General features: G+C 55.2%; 1 protein-coding gene across 2 annotated transcripts in view; it reads left to right on the plus strand.

Moving 5' to 3' along the window:
- Positions 1 to 20,982, plus strand: part of GRAP (GRB2 related adaptor protein) — a 36,207-nt gene that overhangs the window by 3,133 nt on the left and 12,092 nt on the right. For both annotated transcript variants that reach the window (XM_048866974.2, XM_048866975.2), the window contains exons 2-3: positions 4,999 to 5,096; positions 10,216 to 10,338. In XM_048866974.2, the coding sequence (XP_048722931.1) occupies positions 4,999 to 5,096; positions 10,216 to 10,338 (221 nt within the window). The remainder of the gene's footprint in view (positions 1 to 4,998; positions 5,097 to 10,215; positions 10,339 to 20,982) is intronic.

Here is a 20,982-nt window from a genome sequence, read left to right on the forward strand (position 1 = left end):
TGGGCAGCATTCGGACCATCCAGTAGCCTCTCCGTGTGCCCTGTGTGGATGAGCAGATTAACAGCAGCAATTTGCAGTTACAGGGCCACTGCCCTCTAAGAGATGGGCTGGTGGGTCAGGCAGTAGAAGGAGTCTCAGGAGGCCCAGGTGCACATCCCAGCAAGGCCAGACATTTCCTGGGTGATGTTGGGCAAGTTGCTTCTTCTCTCCACGCCGCGGTTCCCCACCTGCCCGATACTAACCCTGTCTTTGTAGACTGTCTCTTGCCAGGCATCTGCACAGGGCCCAGCCTGGATTTAGCCTTCGGGCGCATTATCCCCATTGCACCAATGAGGAAATCACAGCAGGGAGTAGTTTGGCCCAAGGTCACCCGGGCTGCAGAGAGGCAGGAATAGAACCCAGGTCTCCGGGTACGTCATTTATGGATAGAGCCACGCAGCCAAGGGACCGTCTCTGGGAGGGGGAGCAGGTGGGAGATGGCAGGGAGGGTGGCACCAGTGCCAACTGCCAGTACAGGAAATAACAAAGCAACCACCCGCCAGCTCTGCACGTTCAGCTGTTGCTAAGTCAGCTGGGAGCTGCTGTGCAACAGGAGCACAGAGCAGACGGTGCCTGTCACTGGCCTTCTCCGGCCCTAGGCCCGGTGGGCGCCTGGCTAACCCCTCAGTCGCATCAGCCATGAGGTAGGGGCCCGAAGGCAGAAAGGGAGGACAGAGCCTGGCTTGGGCTAAGCAGAGGAGACCAGTTTGGGAGCCGGTCCCTGCACACCTGGGGTCTGTCTGCCCCCGAGCTGCAAAGAAGTGCCTGGAGAACTCAGTGCGAGCCACAGCCTAGCTCACCTCCGTCCCCCACAATGCAGCCCCGGCGCAGCGTGACGCTCAGCAGCCAGCTCAGGACCGTCCATGGTCCCTAGCGAATTGGGTGTCTGACATGGTGGCCGAGCCATTAGCCAGCTAGCTCGTTTGCGATCAGGCATTTAAGACGGGACTCGGCTCTCGTTGGGCCAGGCCGTGAGGGGACAGCAGAGGGGCCTGGGCACTGCCGGAGAAGCAGGTGCCCGCTTTGCAGACAGCGCTGGCTTTTGCATTGCTCAGGCAAGCCCTGGCTGGGTTGGAAAGACACAGCCTGGTCTGGTTTCAAGGCGGGGAGCGGTGTCCTTTTCCACCCCACTGGGCTGTGACAGGAACTCGGCTTCCCTTGTGCAAGGCCAGAGCTTTCCATTGGTGTGCTACAAACAGGTACTTCCCCAGCTATGCTACATTGGTGCGCTGGGCGGGGCTGGAGGAGAAAGGGGGGCAGGGAGTGCTGCTCCGCAGCACCCCCTCTGGCTGGCTGGGGAATAACTTCAGACACAAAGTCCCATCCAGTTCTCTCCTGTGCGGCCGAGTTGAGACAATCCTGACAGAGGGGAAGAGGGTCCCCAGGCAACTCAACCTGCTATGAGCCCAATGATTGAGGCTCAGGCTGGTGGGCAGGGGCGGGAACGGCTGCAGGAGGGCTGGTGTGTGAATGCACCAGCCTTTCCCTTCTGGCGACTCGGGTTCAAATGCTGGAGGAGGTCAGACAGGAACAGGAGTCCGACGGGTCCCAGCCCCGTCCCCATTTGTACAAAGCCCCCAAACCAGCACCATTGCTGATGCCAGGAGAGCTCATTGCCATACCAGCTGGTTCGTGCCAGATTAGGACTGAGGGGCACCGGCAGAGCTGAATGGAAGCCCAGGGCTGAGACAGCAGGGGCTGGGGGTATTGGCATAGCCATTGGTAAGCGCAATGTTTGGTTCAAGCCAGTGCTGTCACAAGCATCTCTCACGTGCATGAGTGCTAAATTCACTAGGAAGTGTGCAAAAGGGCTGAGCCTGCTGCAGCCCTTGCCTGAAGAGCTCCCCAGCTTCAGCAATGAGCTAGCCACCTGGCACCACCGCCCCGATGAGAAGGGTGGAATTTCCCCATTGACTCGATTTCTTTGAAAGCCCCATGGCAGTGAAATAGCTCTGGACTGTGAGCACGACCCCTCATTCTTGGAAGGGACGCGTGACTCAGAGTCTAGAGTGGAAATTCCCCTCTTCCCCTCCTGCCCCACCCATGGATCCAGTCAAGAAAAAACGAATTCAGCTAGACAGAAGGGGATTCCTCCGCTGTGGCTAAAGCAGTTCCCTGTCCCAGAATCCACCAGGGCACTGTCAAAAGGCAGCTCCCAAAATGCTCAAGCCAATGTTTCTGGCTGCTGGTGTCTGGCGTAAAGGGCCACCCCCTCCCGGGAGAAGACAGTCACCCCCCGCAAAACTGGCAAAAAGGTTTAGAAACCCTGATCTCTGGGGAAAGGTTAAAAAAAACGGGCATGTTTAATCCTGAGAAAAGCAGACTGAGGGGGGGGACCTGAAAAGAGTCTTCAGCTATGTTACGGGCTGTTAAAGAGGATGGGAACATGTCCACTGAAGGAAGGATAAGAAGAAATGGGCTTAATCTGCCGCAAAGGGGATTTAGGTTAGTAGGAGAAACTTTCTAACTCGAAGGGTAGTTAAGCTCTGGAATAGGTTTCCAACAGAGGTTGTAGGATCGCTGGTGATTTTTCAGAGCAGGTTGAACAAACCCCTGTCTGGGCTGGTCGAGGTTTACTTGGTCCTGCCTCAGTGCAGGGGACTGGTCTAGATGATCTCTCAAGGTCCCTTCCAGACTGACGTCTCTATGATTCTGTGATTCCCACGGTCAGCAAGTCTCCTGAATCGGCTCCTGAGGGCCATAGGGGAATTCCCACCACTGGGAACAGTTACAACAAGGCAGGAAAAAGCAATAGAAAACGTGCCCCAGGAAAGTGCTCTCCTCAGCATTGCCAAGTCTCATGCCTGGATCACAAGTCTCATGATATGTGGTGGTTTTCTGAAAGCCCCAGCTCCCGGAGTCAGGGGAGCGCGTGAGAATCTCAGCTTGCGTTTGAAAGAACAAACCTGGTACGTGTCTAGCCCTTGTGGCTGCTGAGAAAAGGCTGAAAACGTGAATGCGAAGAGCTCAAACACCAGCAGGCAAAGAGCCCCAAGTTCAGGATGTTTAAAATCTCATGGTGTTAAGACCAGTCTCAGGATTTGTCGGGGGGGGGGGCAGGGGGGAAGGGTGCGACGCATGTTTTTTAAAGGCTTGGGGTGGGTGAGTTTGCTACAGCGGCAGGGGGGCTGGACTCGTTCCCTCCCAGACCTGTTGCAGACTCTGTGTCTCCATGGTCACAAACCCACTTCCCGGAGGGACTCGCTCAGACCCCAGAACTGTCAAAGACACCCAGTGCAAAGGGAGCATTAATGCTGCTCCTCACATCAACCAGAAGGGGTCACTAGAGAGCGGGGGGTGGGGGGCTGAGCCGGCTGCCTCTGCTGTACTCACCTGGCTCTCTTCTAGTTGTAAGCCCGGTGCCCCCAGCCAGAAGAAGAATCGGCCGGATCTCAGCTCCTCGACCCACCTACAGGGGGCTGGCCTGGTCCATTTGCTCAGGCACAGCCTTGGTTGTACTAGGCTCCCCCCCACCCCCCGTTTCTAACCCCTTTGCCTTGCTCAGAAGCATTTCTGGAGCCCGGGGTCTGTTCCCAGAGATCCTGGAATCTGCCTTCGGGCCTGGGTCCCCTCTGCAGGTCTGAGCGCTGCTGGCAGGGTTGGGGGGTTGCTGTGCTTTGGAGGAAAAGCCTGGTTTGTGTTTATTCAGCGCGTTGCTGTTTAAAATGCTCGTTCGCCTCTCCAGTCTGGCATGCAGACATGGTGCAGGTCGCGGGTCCAAATGCAGGTTTCCATCAGTACCAATATTCAGGAATGTGGGCCCAGCTTCCACCACAGGACGCAGAACGGGCCAGGGCCAGGTCGCTTGCTGCTGCAAGTGCCAGGTTCCCCGCTAACCCCCCAGGCCACCCTGGACCCCACGTCCCCCTGAAGCGCGGGGCCCCCCAAAGTGCAGGGCCAGAGGCAGTTGCCCCCGACTCTGCCTGGACCCGTTCTGGGCACCACCAAAAATGATACAAACCTGGCGCCCAGGATCAAGCTGATCTGAGTAGTAGCAGGTTCAGGCCCAGTGTGATGTGAATGGTTTCAAATCCTGTTTGCACAGCTGCACTGAACAGAGCTTCCCATTGCGTAGGAGTACTGGAAAATATTGTGAGAGTTGAACTGGGCATCGGCCCTTCTATTTATATAGCGACATTTCCTGTTGGTTAAAATAGAGATGCCCAGATTAACTCCACATCTGTCTGTTCATCTATGGATCTATTTATCTTTCTTTAGATGCTCATGTAAGATATTGTCTGTCACCTGAGGTGCTGGCATAGAACAGCTGTACCCCATGGGCACCCGTGCCAGTCTCTTGCAGGAGTATCCAAACTTTGCTGCACTGGCAACCTGAAACCGCAGGGCCACACCTATTGTCCTGGCCCTTTAAAAATCCCACCTGTCCTCCAAGGGTTTTCCTGCCCTGCAGGAGGCGCTCCATTGAATAACACTGAGTTTCTGTAAAGAAAGGAAAAAGAATACTCCCTTCCAACAAGACAGGAGGGATTTTAAAGGGCTGGGTATGCCATTTGCACAGGCTCTCCTAGAAATCCCAAATCAATGCTCAAGGCTGCCCATAATGTTCCCTCCTGCTTGTATCTGCCTGAGCAGCAGCATAGAAATTGCTGTTTGAGTTCATCAGCCATCGACCTAGCAATGGACGTGATTGGCAAAATTTGGAGCTGGATTTGGAACGTGCCGAAGTCCAGGGGAGTTCAGCCCCAGAACTTGGATCAAGCCGGTTTTAAAGACAGGCACAGCGCGTCAAATTATTGCTGCAAGAAACAAAAAGTATTGTTTTCCACAAAACCTCAGGTTCCCTATGAAAAAATATTCCATTGTGGGCCAGCTCCGATCCTGCCCCATTCGATTCCTGGAGCTGGCAGCACTGGGAGGTCGCGGTCGTTTTCTCTGTTTGAAACAGCTCAGAGTGAAATAAACATTTCAACAGCACGTTCTCTTCTCTTGTGTCCTTAGATCCTGAATATGGAAGACGACCAAAACTGGTATAAAGCCGAGCTGTACGGCTCAGAAGGATTCATCCCGAAGAATTACATCAAAGTCAAGCCACACCCGTAAGTACCTCCTGAGCTTCCACCTCGCATGGGCCTTGGAGGGTTCAAAGCAGGCCCGCCCTGGGCCACGAGGCAGCCAACCCCGCTTCAGAAGGTAGCAGTTGAGCGCAAAATGAAATGACCGTATTCCCCCCCTGAAATAACGAGCACTAGGACTTGGTATTTCTGTGCAAGGCCTCTTCCTTCAGAGGGTCTCAAAGCACTTGGCAGCTGTGGTCCGCCAAGCCTGTAAAGTAATTCATGAGCCCCATTTCACAGAAGGGGAAACCGAGGCATGGACCAAGCCAGTCACATCTCTGTGCTTCAGTTTCCCCGCCCCCTCCCCCCATGTTAATCCAGGGCTAATGACACTCTTGTTCATCAAGCGTTTTGTGATCTGTAGTTGGAAAACACATTAAAGGCAAAGTATTATTTTTGAGGCGCTATCCTTTTAAAAATCACCCGTCAAGCGATGTGCCACCTTTGGCACAAAGATTCCAGACTCCATCCCCTGGCACAGAGGTGTCCCTTCCAAGGACGCTGGCAGAACGGCGTTCGCCAATGGCACACAACTCCCACTAATGCGACCGCATCTTACACCACCTTCCTACTAGCCCAGAGATCCACAGCCCTTCGCATGGCTCCAGCACCACAAAGAGGGTTGAAAGCTGCTCGAAAAGGCTAGTTGCGGATACCCTTAGTTCAGGCTAATTCTCAGCTGGCCCAGGGCTGATGTAGCCAACTGTATGCAGCTGTTTCGAGCTCCCACTGTGTAAGGAATAGGCTGGGGCGGGACTGGAGATCAGTGCACTCTGGCGATTCTGGCCAATGGGGCAGATCCTTGGGAGCTCTTCTCCACTGGCAAAAACTACAACCTTGGGACTACCCTAATTTGTGCCTGGGGCTAATTAAGCCCCTGGCAGTTGCTGGGACTCAGGGCAGGATCAGGATCGGGAAAAGCAAACAACTCTGTGCCCCTGTGGGGACAAGGGGGAGCTGGATCACGCTTCTCTCCTTGCACCCTGGCATCAGGCACCTTTGCCCCCCACTGCCCTGGTATGAGCACTGTTCAACTGGGGTCTGGCCCAGAGGATGTTTCTTCTAAACTGTTCAGCCGATCCGGCCAAATAGTTGATCTGAAGAATTAAGCCGCTTTTGCTGTTTGCAAGTCGTTTGTGCCCAGCTTTGCTTTTCACACCTGTACGAGTGACTCCCTCTTGCACCATGAACTGACCCCAGCGCGTGTCGGCCTCGGGGACTGTCCCACTCTTGTCCTCACCTGTGGCGTAAGATTGGGCACCCGAGTCACACAGCATCGTCTCCACTCCCTGGTTGGGCATCTGTAACGCTGTAAAGGAATCGGGAAGGCTCTTCTTGGCGCCCCATCCACCCATGACCCCCAGGGTTTTCCCAGCCCACCAGCACTCACGTGCACGGATGTTCACGAGCGACAAGGGGCAAGAGGAACCGAGGAGCTGAAGGAGTGCTCCCAAAACTGCTGTACAACCCTGCCCAGACTGGGTGGCCGCCTGCTCCCCCCAACATTCACAGTGGCCCCGGGAATCGCTCCGGCCCCTGCACTGCCGACCCCCGGGGGATGAGCCCCCCCAGATAAAGCAGCCGCTGCAGGAAAGGAGAGGGTGCAGAGCTTAGCGTGGGAGACGAGTGACAGGATGTGGCTAGGGTTAAGTCAGGGTTTCTGCACGGCTCGTCTCTCTCAGCCGGGAGCACAATCGCAGCCTTGCAGAATCACCAGGATCCAGCAGCAGCCGAGGCACCCAATCCACTCACCGGCCTTTACCGGGGACGAGCCCGGCACTTCCCGTGCTGCGGAAGAGCCAGGGGTGATGCTGTGATGAACATAAAGGGGGAGGGGAGTAACTGGGGCTGGGGATCCCGCGTCACACACGGGACCCTGCGGTTCTCTCTGGCTCTCGGACCATGCCAGGCTGGGCTGCACAGTGGCACCATGCAGGCCTGGCCTGGGTCAAGCAGCCAGGATCAGACTGGGCCAGGATCGGGAAAAGCAAACAACTCTGTGCCCCTGCGGGGGAGAAGGGGGAGCCGGATCACGCTTCTCTCCTGGCATCCTGGCATGAGGGGGCCACGAATCCTCAGTGACTTCCCCCTGCGGGGAGGAGAGGGAGAGTCGTGTGCTGGAGCCAGGGAAAGAGAGAAGACTCTGTCCCTCTGAGTTATGCCAGCCCGGGGCCGCTTGGCAGGTTCAGCATCAGTGGACCCAGTCCACCCAGTGGACCCAGTCTCCCAGTGGACTCCACCCCTCTCTTCTGAGGCATGGTCTGTTGGCCTGAACGCAGGGATCTGGACTCAGCGGCCCAACCCCAGCTCAGACACTGACTCCCTCTCTGAGCTGGGGCCCAGATCCTCACTGGGTGCCTAACTCCCATTGGTAGGGTCCACTCCGAGAGGTGCCGAGGCCAATGGGGGTGTTTCATGCAGGAAGCAATCAGCCCCTGGCCGGGCCTCCGTCTGTGGCTGAGTTTCCCAGTCTCTGGCAGGGCAGCGGGCAGGGTGGTAACCAGCTGAGATGGTAGGATGACTTGCCAGGCAGCCAGGCCTTCCCCTCCTCTGCGAAGTCCCATGTCCTCCTCCATGATATCCCTCCCTCACGTCCTGTGATGGGTGTAGGGATTTCACGTGTGGGCTTCATCAATGAGGTCCAGGCCGGGCACGGTCAACTGTCGGGTGCTGCGGCATGGCATGATAAAATCAAAAGGGCCCAGCCAGCCAATGGCGGTGGGTCACCAGTGCCTCCAGCCGGAGCCTGGCCCGCCCAGGGAGGGGTGGGTTTAAGTTGGTTCTTGCTCTCTCCATCCTTATTCTCTCCCTATGGCTTGAGTCACAGGGATGCCCTCAAGACCCCGTTCTAGGGCTGGTTAAAACACTGAGCAGACAAAGGATTTGCAAACCCGAGGCCTGACAACCACGTCCCCTTAGACGGGGAGTTATTTTCAGGCCACAGGACAAAGGCTTTTGTCTAGCTCTAACCCCCTCCGCAGCGTCTGCAGCCCCAACCTCAGGGACAGTTTTAGCTCCGGAGAGAAACAGACCAGAAAGAGAAGTGAAACTAACTGGTGAGCAGCACATTTGCCTGTCAAAATCGCTGGGGTTCCCATCGTCCCAGGTGCTGTTGGCGGCTGTCATGTCTCCGCAGTGAGGGCTTAAGCCACACGTGGGTTTAAAGCTAATAGCAAAGGGTGGTGCCCCTTCCCCAAACACTGCCTCACCCCCTCTCCCGGCTAGGGACGCCTTCTCTTCTCTGCTTCACTTCTCCATAGGGTCCCCTCCCTGGCCACTCACCTGCTGTTTCCCTCCCCACCAATCCCAGCCCAGCTTCCCCTGCGCTCTCCCCAGCTCAGCCCGTCCCTTCAGGGTGGCTTAGCCCATCTCTTTAGAGCCTCGAGGACACCAGATCTGTCCCCTCAGCATGCACAGCCCTCGCACCCCCTGCTAGGGGCAGAGGCTCAAAGTTACAGCTCCCCCCTTCTCTCCTTGATTGATCCCCACACACCCCCTCTCCTCCCTGACACACCGGGGAGCAGGACCTAAGGGGGGAGCGGCAGGAGAAACAGGACCCTAGTTGGAGAATGTGAGAGGTTCGCTGCCCTTCCATCAGGGGACCCAGGCTTGTGGGCTCAGTGTTTCCAAGCCTGGACTTGAGTGTCCACACTGCACTGGAAACCTGGATTTACAATTGCTGGTCCCGGGGCTCACCGCCGTGCTAACGGCTCTGCGCAGACCTGACTTGGGTCTGCAGCTTGAGCTGCATCCAAACTGCACAATGACAGGGTTTGGCCCCAAATCACAGTTGGGCCCAAATCAGACTGATTTGCATGTGGATAGAAGGGGGGCTTGGGCTCACACCAGAGTCAGAACCCGAGGTTAGGGTGCAGTGTAGACATAGCCTTTGAATCGTTTCTCCCGAGGGGCCCATGGGGCAACCCATTTTCCCCACTGCTCTCTGTGCAGAGCAAGATGGTGGACTCCACCCTAAGTTGTCCCCATGATGGCAACATCCTTTGTGGCTGTCCTGCACTAGGTCGTTCGCTGTCCTCCGCACGATCTCCTCCCTCCAGGTGGAATCTGATCTAAGACACACCCGGTGCTTTTGCCAGGGGTAGCCGGATGACACAGCCAAGCCGCAGTAGCTGTCTCTGTCTAATTGTCCACCCTCTTCCTGTGTCCCCTCCCTGCCAGCCAAGCTAGCATCACGGCCCTCCAATGACAGGCACCAGAATTGGCCAGGCCTCGATCCACGGTAACCACAAGATGAAGACATAAACAATGGGGTGAGCGGGCCTGTGTGGTGCACAAATAGTAACGGGGAAGCCGCTGCTGCCGGGGCCAGGATGCTACAAACCAGCACACGTGCAACGAAAGGCTATTGTAACCGTGCTGCAGAGGTGGAAGGTCTGCTCATGGGGCTCTAATTATAGCTTTGCTCGGCTTACGCGAAAGGGCACAAATTGGGATAACTTTACACCCGCCCCGCCCTAACGTCTTCCCCACCATTTCAACCAGAGACGGGCATCTGCACTTCCCTTCCCACACAGTGCTGTGTTCCACCCCAGAGGTGGCTGCGTTTCAGGGAGAGGTGAACACAGACCCCCCCCTCCGGGGTGAAAGAAGGTTGTTCAGTCTCTGTGTCCCATTCGACCCTTCCCGTCTCCTGAGGGCTGCGTTTTAGAGCAATGCCTCCACACCAGCGTGTGGCCAAGGCTCTGGCAGGTGCCTGAGCTCTAGGACTCCGAGGGGCAGCGTGGTCTAGTGGGTAGGGCACTGAACGGCAACTCCGGAGACCTGGCTGCTAATCCTGGCTCTGCCACCGAGCTGCTGCATGACCGTGTCACATGCCCCTGTTCCCCAAGTTATTGGGCTCCATATGGGAGTCACTGGGGAAGAATCTCTGGCCTGGGCTACGCAGGAGGGCTAACTAGCTGGCATTAAAATTTTTCTGCACAGTCCAGCCAGAGGCCCCCTCTTCAATGTAACCTAACGCCCAGCGTCATCTCACACCTTCCTGCCCCATCTGGGCCTGGCCCGAGTTCTTGCTGGTGTGTGGGGGGTCACAGGCCTGCCATCTCCTGCTCAGCGGCGGTTCTTTGTGTGACCCCTCCAGGTGGTACGCGGGAAGGATCTCCAGGCATCTGGCTGAAGAAATCCTCTTGAAACGCAAGCACTTGGGAGCCTTCCTGATCCGCGAGAGCGAGAGCGCCCCGGGGGAATTCTCCATCTCTGTGAAGTAAGTGCCTGGCTCCTTCCTCTGATGCTCACGGCTCAGGCCCGCAGGCAGTACCCTGGCAGGATCCCTGCTGGGTCGGACATGAAGCCGCTGTGGTTCACACTGATTGAATAGAGCAATAGTCAGCTGCTCCAATTTGCACATGGGAATACTAGAGGGCATCAGCGGCGGTCAAAGGTGGGCGGTACCTTACACCTGGTTTTACACCCTCCGAGGAGCTGATTCCCCTCCTAGATCCTTCACTTCCAGCCCCTCAACATGTAAACGATACCCGCTCAGACTCCCTTACGGAGGCGTAGCTGGCTGCCCCTGCGGCTACGACCAGGCTGGCATTTCAAGGTGTCTTGTTTGCCCGTCTGCACCAACTCGTTGCACCGTCTCGCGTCGAGAAGGCAGCGTAGCCCGTACCATGTCGGGTCACGGCCTGAGTTTGCCTGGCACAAGCGGCTCACTGGCCTCGCTCCCCTGCGAGCGGGTTTTCCCCGGCCCAGGGCTCCTTGGAACTGGCAGAGAGTGCCTTGAATTTTGAACAGAGGCCAACCCAGCCGACCAGCGGAAATTCTGCACTCGCATTTCCTCCGCTGTTTCCTGACAGCGGTCGTTGCACTTCATTGCCCTCTGCTCTGGGGCTTAGTCCGGCAGGATCACACCGGCACAGAACTCAGCATATTCTCAAGGCGGCATGGGCCAGCCTTTTAGGTCACATTTGCTTTCCGGTATGCTGGGCAAGGCTGTTTTCCTCCTTTTAACACCCCCCCGCCCCCCTGCCCAGGGCTTTAAACTCCACCCTCCTGCTGCTTCACCAGGACCCAGTATTATTTGTGGCTTCCTATGCTGAGTGGTTGTGGAGTGTTGCTGTTCACCGTCGAGCAGCTGCTCCAACCCACCCCAGAGGTGGCTGCATCTCAGTGGTGGTTGAGTGAGCCTGGTATACTGACTGTAGCCTGTACTAACTGTGCTCGCTGGTGCTTGACAAGCATCCTTCGTTAGCATTAATTATTTCAATTTCAGCTGAGTGCTGGAGAGGGCTAAACTGGCCCTCACAGCTCCCCCTGGGAGGCAGGCAGCATCATGGCCATGGTGCGTGGTGGAGAAGTTGTGGCACAGAGCGGCCAAGCAATGTGCGCCGGGGCAGAGAGGGAGGCCGTGCTGGTGGGAGCCAGGAATAGAACAAGGGGCCAGCCCGCAATGGTTCCTGCTGGGCCGATGGCACTTTCCTGTGCCCATCTGCATGTTGTTTGCTCCCCCCTGGAGGGGCAGAGCGGGTGGCTAATAGGGCACCTGATGGCTGACAGCTGATGCTCTGAGGCACTTTGGGCTGGGTACCTGCACCTGGCTTTATGCTGTAGGTGTGAGCAATGGGGCCCCAAAACAACAGCACCGGGGGGTCCCTCCGTGCCAGGCACTGATCTTCTGAGGCCACAAGCAAGGCTGCAGGGCAGAGCCCGCGTATGGGGCAGGAGGAGATGCCAATGCCCCAGAAATTGAGCTGATGGGATTAACACACACCATGTAGGGGTTCCGGGATCCCCGCACCCCCCACCCCCCAAGACGAGGGTCCAGGGATCCCAGCTGTTTGTGGCTGTCCGGTCTGTAGGAGAAGCACCTTGATGTGTGTATGGTTCAGTGGGGCTGGCTGTGTGGCTATGCAGTGGCAGATGCATGTGAAGGAAGAGAGGGGGGTTGCATTTAGCTCTGAACAGAGTCCTAGGTGATCCTTAGTTCATGTGAGTTCCGGAGTCTAAACTCAGCTCCTGGGGAAGTTCCCACACACGTGAGCCTCCCCATTGCATTGTCTCAGTGGAGCGCAGCCTGGGGAAGTTCCCACACACGTGAGCCTCCCCATTGCATTGTCTCAGTGGAGCGCAGCCAGCTGGGAAAAATCACAGGCATGGAGGGAGCAACACCCAATCCCCCAGGAGGCTTTGCCTGTCAGGACACTGGCCTGTCTGTTCAGCTGGGAGCCAGTGCAGAGTCTGGAGCCCTTGGGTACTGTGAGCAGACGGGCTGCTGCATATGGTGCCAGCAAAGCGGGTTCAGGGTGGGCGGCTTCCTTCCCGCGTGCCTGGAAGTGGGGATTGCTACCACTGTAGGTATCAGGCCATGCTCTGAGCTAGACTAACGGGATCTGCAGGCAGACGCCTCCACCAGTGGGGGATATTACAGAGAAAGCAAACGCCTCCCCATTCTGGGTCTATATCAGCGTCTCCGTGTTATACCTCCCACAGAGTATTGGTGTGTGATTCCCCTACACCGGACACAAGCTGCATTTCCCACCCTGGTGATTTTTGTTCCCCGGGTTTGCAGTCTCTCCTGTTCACCCTAATGCACGGACACAGAGCCGCTCAGCAACATGGTCCACACAGCTCCCAAATGAGCCAAGAGGGGCTCTGGGTTGGGAACGTGGCCAGGAGAAAGAGGCACTCAGCTCAGGGGCTACCTGGCCTGCTGGTGCCCCATGCAATGCGGCTGCTTTCAGTGGGCTCCCAGGCACATGGGCAAAGCCAGTCCGGCCTCTGGTGTCCATGCTGGGCCCTGTCACTTTGACAGCAGCTGGCTAGCGCTCACAGATTGTTTGATCTCACCGGAAGAGAGGCGCCGTGGGAGCAGAGCTGGCCAGTGGGTCAGCTCGTCAAGGCATCCTGCTTCCAGCCCCTCCGTAACTCAGCACAGCAGTTAGCTCATTGCACAGCGCGGTAGGAAGCGGGAAGGGACGAATTCTTCCTGTCCCTGTGCCCTGCAGCATGAGGGCTGTCACCCTGCCCGAGGCACACTGGACAGCTGGTGCGGCAAGCACCCCGGGCTTGTTCTCACATGACTGACAGGCCCATTGAAACCAGACACTGGCTTTCTGGTTCCTTACAGAGAGCCTTCCCTTCCCCCACTCCAGAGCCAGCCAGCGCACCCGCTTGCAGTGGCTGAGAGGAGCCACATGGTGGCGCTCCTCCATCGCCCCTGCGTCTCAGCCCCTCAGTGGCCCAGGAGCAGGGAGCAGAGTGTTTCTTGCTTCACTGGGTGTTAGTGATGCCCCCCACCCCTTGGGGGCTCTGGCCAACACCCAGGGGGAGCAGGTGCCCTGTTGCCCCGGATCTTAGCCAGACTGAAACCAGTTCAGCTGTTGCTCTCCTGCAGGCTCAGAGGCCCTGTGGTGGGCTTGGGGGCTGTAAAGCATCCCCTGCAGGGAGCCGGGGTGCGTGGGGGACTGTCTCACAACTAAGCAGTGTGGCTGAGTGGTAGGAGCAGGGGACTGGGAGCCAGGACAGGTCAGTTCCCGCTCAGAGGGAAGGTATGCTTCTCACTTGATCGCACGCCGGTTGGCCCAGCCCTCGGTTTTGGTGTGTTTATTTTTTGCTCTGCAAACCTGTCCCCTCCCTCGCTGCAGGCCTTCCTCCAGCCCCAGATCCTCCCACGCATGCCCCGGCACCGGCAGGGGGTACGAAGCCATCTGCCACACGTGGTCGGATCTTATCTCTGCACCAACACAGCTCTGCGTGCCAGCTAGAACCACGCACGGCAGCTGGGCGGGAGCCACCAGCCGGTAGCTCCCGGAGCCGGGCACCGATAGCACATCTCGCAAGGGGCTGCGGCAAAGGAACTGGGCACCACTCCCTGGAGAAAGTCGGTCACCCTGCGTGCCTTGCCTGTCACTCCAGGCTCGGACGTGCAATGGCTCTGCAAACATCTCCAGAGGATGAAGCTGGGCCCGTCAGCCTTGAAAACGACAGCCCCAGTCAGATCAGAGCCCCAGTGTGCTGGGTGCTGTACAAACACCACATAATCAGAGTCTCTGCCCCTTCCAGTCTAAGGCACAGCTAAATGCCCAGTCTCCCACACCCCTGCCTGTTTCATGGACCACTTGGCTCTCAGTTCACCGTTCATCCTGGCTTGGGCGTTCACCAGGCCGGTCTGGGTGCTTTCCAGCCAGGCAGTGTCTCCCGCCACAGATCTTTAATTAAGCATTTAAGGAGGCTCTTGCTGGTAATGAAAGCAATTGCTTCCAGGCGCTGTGGAGCTGGCATTACCTACAGCGCCAGCCCAGCTCTGCAAACCTGCCCGGGCTGCATGTGCAACCGGGGGACCACAAGAGAGCAGATCTTTGCAAGTGCCCTTGCCCCTTCTCCAACCCCCCCCCCCTTCCTCCATCTGTTCCGGGTCGTCGGTTTCACAGGAGTATAAATGTTTGGATCCATTTACCAGTAAGATGGGATGGAAGGGGAATGAACTCCTCAGTGATCTGTCCATCCCTAGACATACCCATTGTCTATCTGTTTATCTGGACGCGACCACCACAGTCCCTAAGTGCCCTCTAAATATTTCAATGGAGAAATAACAGCAATTGATGGTCAAATTTCTATGATTCTAACCTCTTTTTTTCGGCCTTCCCAGCCTGCAGGAGAAAGAGTGTGATTAGTTGACAGGGTTTTTGTTTGTTTGCTTGTGTTGTGCCTGGCAGGAGGAATGTCAGAAATGAGTTTGGCATCCCCTTCGCCAGTGGCAAGGGCAGTGGCGGTTCTCGTCTCTTGTGGCAGTGAGTTCCACAGTCTAGGTCCAGTTCCTGGGCACGTTCTGGCTCCCGCATGCTGATTACAGCCCCTTTTAGCAGAACGTTGGTCCTGTTTGTAAAACACAACTGGAGTGATGTCTGGCTGAGGCAGACTCAGTCCCACCCCAACAGGGCAGGATTTAATCTGGTGAAGCTGCTTGTGAGGATCCCAAACCTCAGCCCCGGGGAGAGCCCAGGTCACACGCCATGGGCCTGATCCAAAGCCCAGAGGAGTCAGTGGAAAGACTCTGGGACGGGACCAGAGTGAGTTTAGCCCCCAAGTGCTTCGTTAACATCCCTTCTTCGCCTCCTCCCCAACCCCACTGTTTGATTCCCGGCTGCATAAAACACAGCACAGCCCATGTGATTTACTGTCTAAGCAGACAGCAGGCGGGAAGGGAAACAGCTATGAAGGGACTTGCCCAAAATCACGCAAAACTGGGACCCCCAGCCCAAGTGTCCTGCCACTGACCTGCGGTCCCCCTCTTACCTACATCCTTATTCATGCCTGAGGCGTATTGACCAGGCACGCAAAGGAGCTTGTGGAATCCCCGACACGGCCTCATTGCAGTGGGGTGAATCAGCTCTTTGCTCGGCTGCCACAGTGTTTGGCTGGCTCCGGTTCCCCCGGCAAGCTCACTTTGGCTCACAGCTGTTGGGGACGCCTCTCCTTTGCTGGGATCGGAAATCCCAGTGGAATCTTTGGCCTTAAAAATAAGAGTCTCTGAACAATGGCGATCAGACAGGACCCTGTGACAGCTCAGCCACCGCAGGGATGGACTCTGGGGGAATGGCTTGTCCATGTCCATTATAAGGAGCACACAGAGATTTTCTCAGCCTGCCCTCCGCTACAATCTATGCTGCCTTCGTGGGGACACTTCACTCATGAATTTTAGGTTTAGCTGTTTTAATATCAATAAACCCTAGCTCTGACCTAGCACTGCTCATCAGTCGAGCTCCAGCTACCTCACAAAGTCTCGTTATCACCATTTAACAGAGGGGGAAACTGAGGCACGGCGTGCGGCCAAGTCTTGCCCAAGCTCACGGCGCAGGCCAGTGGCAGAGCGAGGAACTGAAGCCAGGTCTTCCAGGTCACTAGGCCGCGCCGCCGCCGATTTTGCAAAAGCACAGCCCTGCTCCTGCCTCCGCACGTTTCCCACTGGGGGCCCTCGGAACTAGGCCCAAAGCACAGGGTGGAAAAATCAGGCCAAGTAAATCATTTGGCAAAGCAGCTCGTCAGCGGTGCCTTTGCAAAGCTTTGTAAGCTGCTGGCTCCAAACCACTCTCTCCCGTGGGGGTTGTTGTTTTGCTATCCCAGGAGCTGATTTAGCTGTTCGGTCACATGCCTGCCAGCCACTGGATGCCTCCAAGCTAGAGGAGCCAGTTCCATGCAGCTGCCCCGCTCGCCAGGAAATTTCAGGCCAGCTCAACAGCCTGAAAGTATTTGAATCATGTGGCTGTTCTTGAATGAGCCCCTGTGAGGGATCAACAAACCCCCATCCTGAGGCGGGGTTTGGGGGGAGAGAGCTCCAACCGAACGCCTGATTCTGCAGCTGCTCTGCTTCTTGCTTTCAAGATCGGAGAGATAAGGTGGATGATTTACTCCAGCATTCATGCTCAGTGGCAGGCACGGGCGGGCGGCAGGGAAAGTAACAGCAGAAGCCTGTTGCAACCAAGGGGAATTCTCTTATACCGCCGACTGGAAGATGTATTTGTGGATTCTTGATTTCCAGGCCAGAAAGGACCATCATGATCATCCAAAGCGACCCCTTGTACAGCACAGGCCACAAAGCTGCACCCAGCCATTCCTACAGCTGGTCTCATAAGCCAAGGTCCTATTTTTATTTGCATTATTTATGGCAGAGTCTTGGAGCCTCGGTCACAGATCAGGACCCCACTGCGTTCAGTGCTTTACAAACACAGAACAAAAAGACAGCCTGGCACCAACTTCCCTGCTGGTTTTGCTTTTCCATTTTTATTTCGCAAAAGCACTTACAAATGCTTTAGGCCAACAGAGATGTTTCCCAAAAACAAGGAGCACAGAATTCACCACTAACCGTCTACCCAGAAATGACAGAGACCCAGCCAGCGGACTAATTGCCGAAGGACTCCAGGGCTTGCCGTGAGCACTGACAGCCCTTCCCTCTACGTGCCTCAGTTTCCCCATCTGTAAAATGGGGAGCATGATACTTTCTCCTCCTTTGTACAGCAGCTTGAGATCTCCAGACAAATGCTACAACAGTACTAAGGATTAATATTGAATAATGTAATCAGGTGTAAAATTCCACCCCAAGGAGTCCACTGAACTCTGCTGCTAGAAACAAACTAGAGCACAGGTCCCATCAACCTGGCCACGGGAAAGGCACCCGGTTAGCTAACTGGGCAGCCGGTCCGGCTGGTTTAATCTCTCCTGCTGTAACATGCAGGAAACACACTGCAAGCTGCTCGGTGGGAGAGAATTCACTAATTAGTTCAATGCATTCCACTCTCATGTAGCAGACACGTTGCTATTATCCCTGCAATAATCAACCGAGCTTCCCCTGTGCACTCTCAGCACACGTCTGTTCCTCTGAAGAGTCTCTCAGTCTGGATTCTAGCTGCCTTCATTCAAACTAGCCTCCATCCCTGGGATGCAACCGACTTTCCAAGGAACTGCCATACCTAGGATGGCCCTGGTCCGACAAGCTGATACACCGACAGCCAGTGGAATCTGCTCTGGGGGCAGGGATCTGCCCATCCTAATCCAGTTGTAGGATCGGGGCTTAAGGTTTAATTTTAGGAATTGCTAAAAAGGTGTTTGGGGAAATTAGGACCAGGAAGAAAAGGCTCAAGGATTTTTTCTCTTTTAACCGTGTGGCCGCTTGTTGGAATCGCTGCCTTTCTAGCATGTTCTTTGTTTCCTCAGATCAGCCCCCGGCTAAACTGCCTCATTCTTCACCACTCAGGCCTGGGGGCATTTCTAATTTACTCATGGGCCCAAAGGTTTTTCAGAACATGCATGCATGCCCCCTCCTGAAATCTAGGGGGAGCGCGGCTGACATGGAGGTGACAGAGGAGGCCTTCTCGATCGGCCGGTGGTGGAAAGCCAGGTAACTCACAAAACACTGAGATCAGTTCTGTGTGCATTCTGGGTATGGCTCACCCAAAGCCACAGCCTACATCAGCACTGCTACTGTGTTATTATAGTGATGAGTGCGCATTCATTACGAGCTCCCGGCACCATTTATCTCAATGCCTTCCAAATGCTTTAGGCCAATAGCGATGCGTTTCCCAAAAGCCAGGAGCACAGAACACACCATTGACCATCTATCCAGAAATTAGGGAGACCCAGCCAGCAGGCTAATTGCCCAGGGACGCCAATTAACAAATGATCTGAGCAAAGGTCCTACTATAAGCAGCCCTTATACCTGAGACCATGGGGTGTGTTCCCACCAACTCACCTTGCTCCTCCCTGCGCCCACCCAGACTCCAATTCCATGGAGGCAGAAGCCGTCAGGTGTCCATGAAACATCTGTCAGGGTTTGTCTGTCATCCGCCATGGGCAGAGAGAGCTCCTCTCTCAGAATCCAGCCTGATCTTCTCTGATACTCTGCCAGGCTGCAAACAACCATGGTGAACCAAATGCCATGGCTGGGATCCCAGATAGTCGGCAGTCAATGAACCTGACTCTCCTCTCCCTCAGGGGTAAATCAGGAATAACTCCATCCAAGTCAATGGAGGGGCACCAGTGTAAAATTGACATGAGATGAGAATCAGGCTGGAAATCCATGGGGCCTGGTTGGGCCACCCTCCCGCAGGTTGACTAGCTCCCCTGGAAATCCATGGGGTGACTTGCAGTGTCAGGTCCTGCATTCTGTGCACCAAAAGCACCCGGTGCTACAATACGTGCACCTCTCCGGCGGGGAATCCCTTGCTGCCTGCCGCTGGCTCTTTGCCAGGATCCCCCTTCTGACCCTCACCAGCTCCCTACCCAGAGAAGATGGCCTGGAGGGAAGGCAAGAAGAAGTCAAACCGATATTCCAGAGAACACCCCGAGAGGCCACTGCATGTTCCAGCCTCCCGGCGGAGGGGACCAGCCACCCATCAGGTGCTGGGGCAGAAGGTGTCAGTAGCACCGTGGGGGTATAATTGGAGTGGGGAGAGGATTAGACCCACCCCCACATCTGTCACCAACTCTGCTCCTCCTCTCCCTAAAGAGACACACTGCCCGGGGACAACGGAGCTGGTTTGCTCTCTCTGCCCCGAAGCCCAGTGGAAAGTGAGCAACTGCGGGGAGGGATCTGTATGCCATTGCAGCCTGGCATGGAGCAGTGTGCCACCCAGGGCCTCACCGAGCCCAGAGCCTGGCCAGCGCTGCGAGCCCTTCATTGTTCACACACAGTTAGGACTCGGCAAGAGGTAAAGGCCTAGCAGCTTCAGTTATGTTGCAAGAGTTTGGTCTGCTTTTTAATCACTATTCTCCTTTTCAATTATTTCTTAATTAGCACACACAAAGCTATTAGCTGTAATACTGCATTATACAACTCCCCCTCCCTGTTTAACTTTCCAGTAATCAACTCCGAGCAGACACCCGCAAAAACATTAATAAGAAAACAAAAAGGGAAAATTCATTATAGAAAAAAAAATTCAGGGTTTTTTCTGTTTTTTTTTTTAATGTAATATGAAAAAATGCCCGAGGCGTTGTTTTATCAGTGAAAACCCAGAGAAGTTTAAGATTTCTGTCTTCATTAATGTTGCGTTTGCCAATGTTCATGAGGTAAAGCACTTGGGATGTGAACATATCAAATTTAAACTTTAAATTCTGACCACTTGATTTACTTCAATTCAATCCAAATAGATTTACTTCAAAATTGGCCTGATGTTTAGATCTCGAGAGAGCTACAGAACAAGACAAGTTTGAGGTTTCTAACTGTGCTAGTGTGGGGTTGGCAAGTTCAAAAGTTGGTCTCTACCTTGCAATCTGAGTCATGCAGGCAGATCCCTGCACTCACGAGGAACCTCAAGATTCAGTCCTCACAGCAGTGTTCTCGCCCCTTGCATCTTATGGGCCAGTTCCTCGGCTGGTGTAGCTCAATGTAGGTGGTCTTCAATGGAGCCACCCAATTTAAATCAGGTGAAGCTTCACCCTACATCTCCCAACACAATCTCTTATTACATCACTCCCCCACACACATTTCTTTTATTCACCAACATCAATTCCCCATTTCCTCCAGCTCCCCCACAACTTCCTCTGCATCTGGCCCCTCTCTGATCCGCTCCGCTGGGAACATGTTCTCCATTCCAGCCTGCCCTCCATTCACTCACAGCAATGATATTAATAATAAACAAACCATAGTCCTGGCTTCCCCAGGGCATCCTGTCTCCCTGGAGACTTGTGGACATAGACTGCAAGATCTTTGGGGCTGGGGCTGTCTGCTTTGTGTCACGCACATTGTCAGCACCTAACAATTAATTATATTACTATGGGAGCTGAAAACAGAACAGGAACTCACCTGGGTTGCAGGCATTACAATATAATATGCTTATTGCATGAACTCCCCCACCCTTCCCAGATCCACACACACACCCTCCTTTGTTTAGTCTCTGCCTTGGCTGTGCTGTGTCTGATTTAGATGATTCGCTTCTTGGAGCAGGGATACTGTCATTTTATTTCCCTATAGAGAGCTGCATGCCCCCTGAATGACACTGTCAAACCGCGCCAGGATATCAAGTATGTCCTGTTCCACAAGGCAGCTGTGTGCAGCTGCTTGGATTGATACTTGCAATGCTTCCCAAACGCTTTGGATCATGCCGTTGTCCCAGCCTGCTTCTTTAGGGGTACCCCTTCTTTAGGGGTATTTATCCGCTGGGCGGCCATCTGGTGGAGCCGCTGCTAGGAAGTACTCTGATGTTTTGTTCTCTCGTGACCATCCACCCCCATTTTTAAAAAAAAGTGTGATGATCAAGGGAAATGGTGCCTGCTAGCTAGTAAGGGAGCGTAGACCTCACACCTGGCCCACAGAGGCTGTTATCTGATCAGTTCACATATGTTTTCCACTGCCGGATAGAAGATGACTAGACAGTCTACAACACCTCTCAGCATCACAGAGAGATCTGCCCAG

Source organism: Caretta caretta, chromosome 10, assembly GCF_965140235.1.
Source record: "Caretta caretta isolate rCarCar2 chromosome 10, rCarCar1.hap1, whole genome shotgun sequence".
NCBI classification, from domain to species: Eukaryota; Metazoa; Chordata; order Testudines; family Cheloniidae; genus Caretta; species Caretta caretta.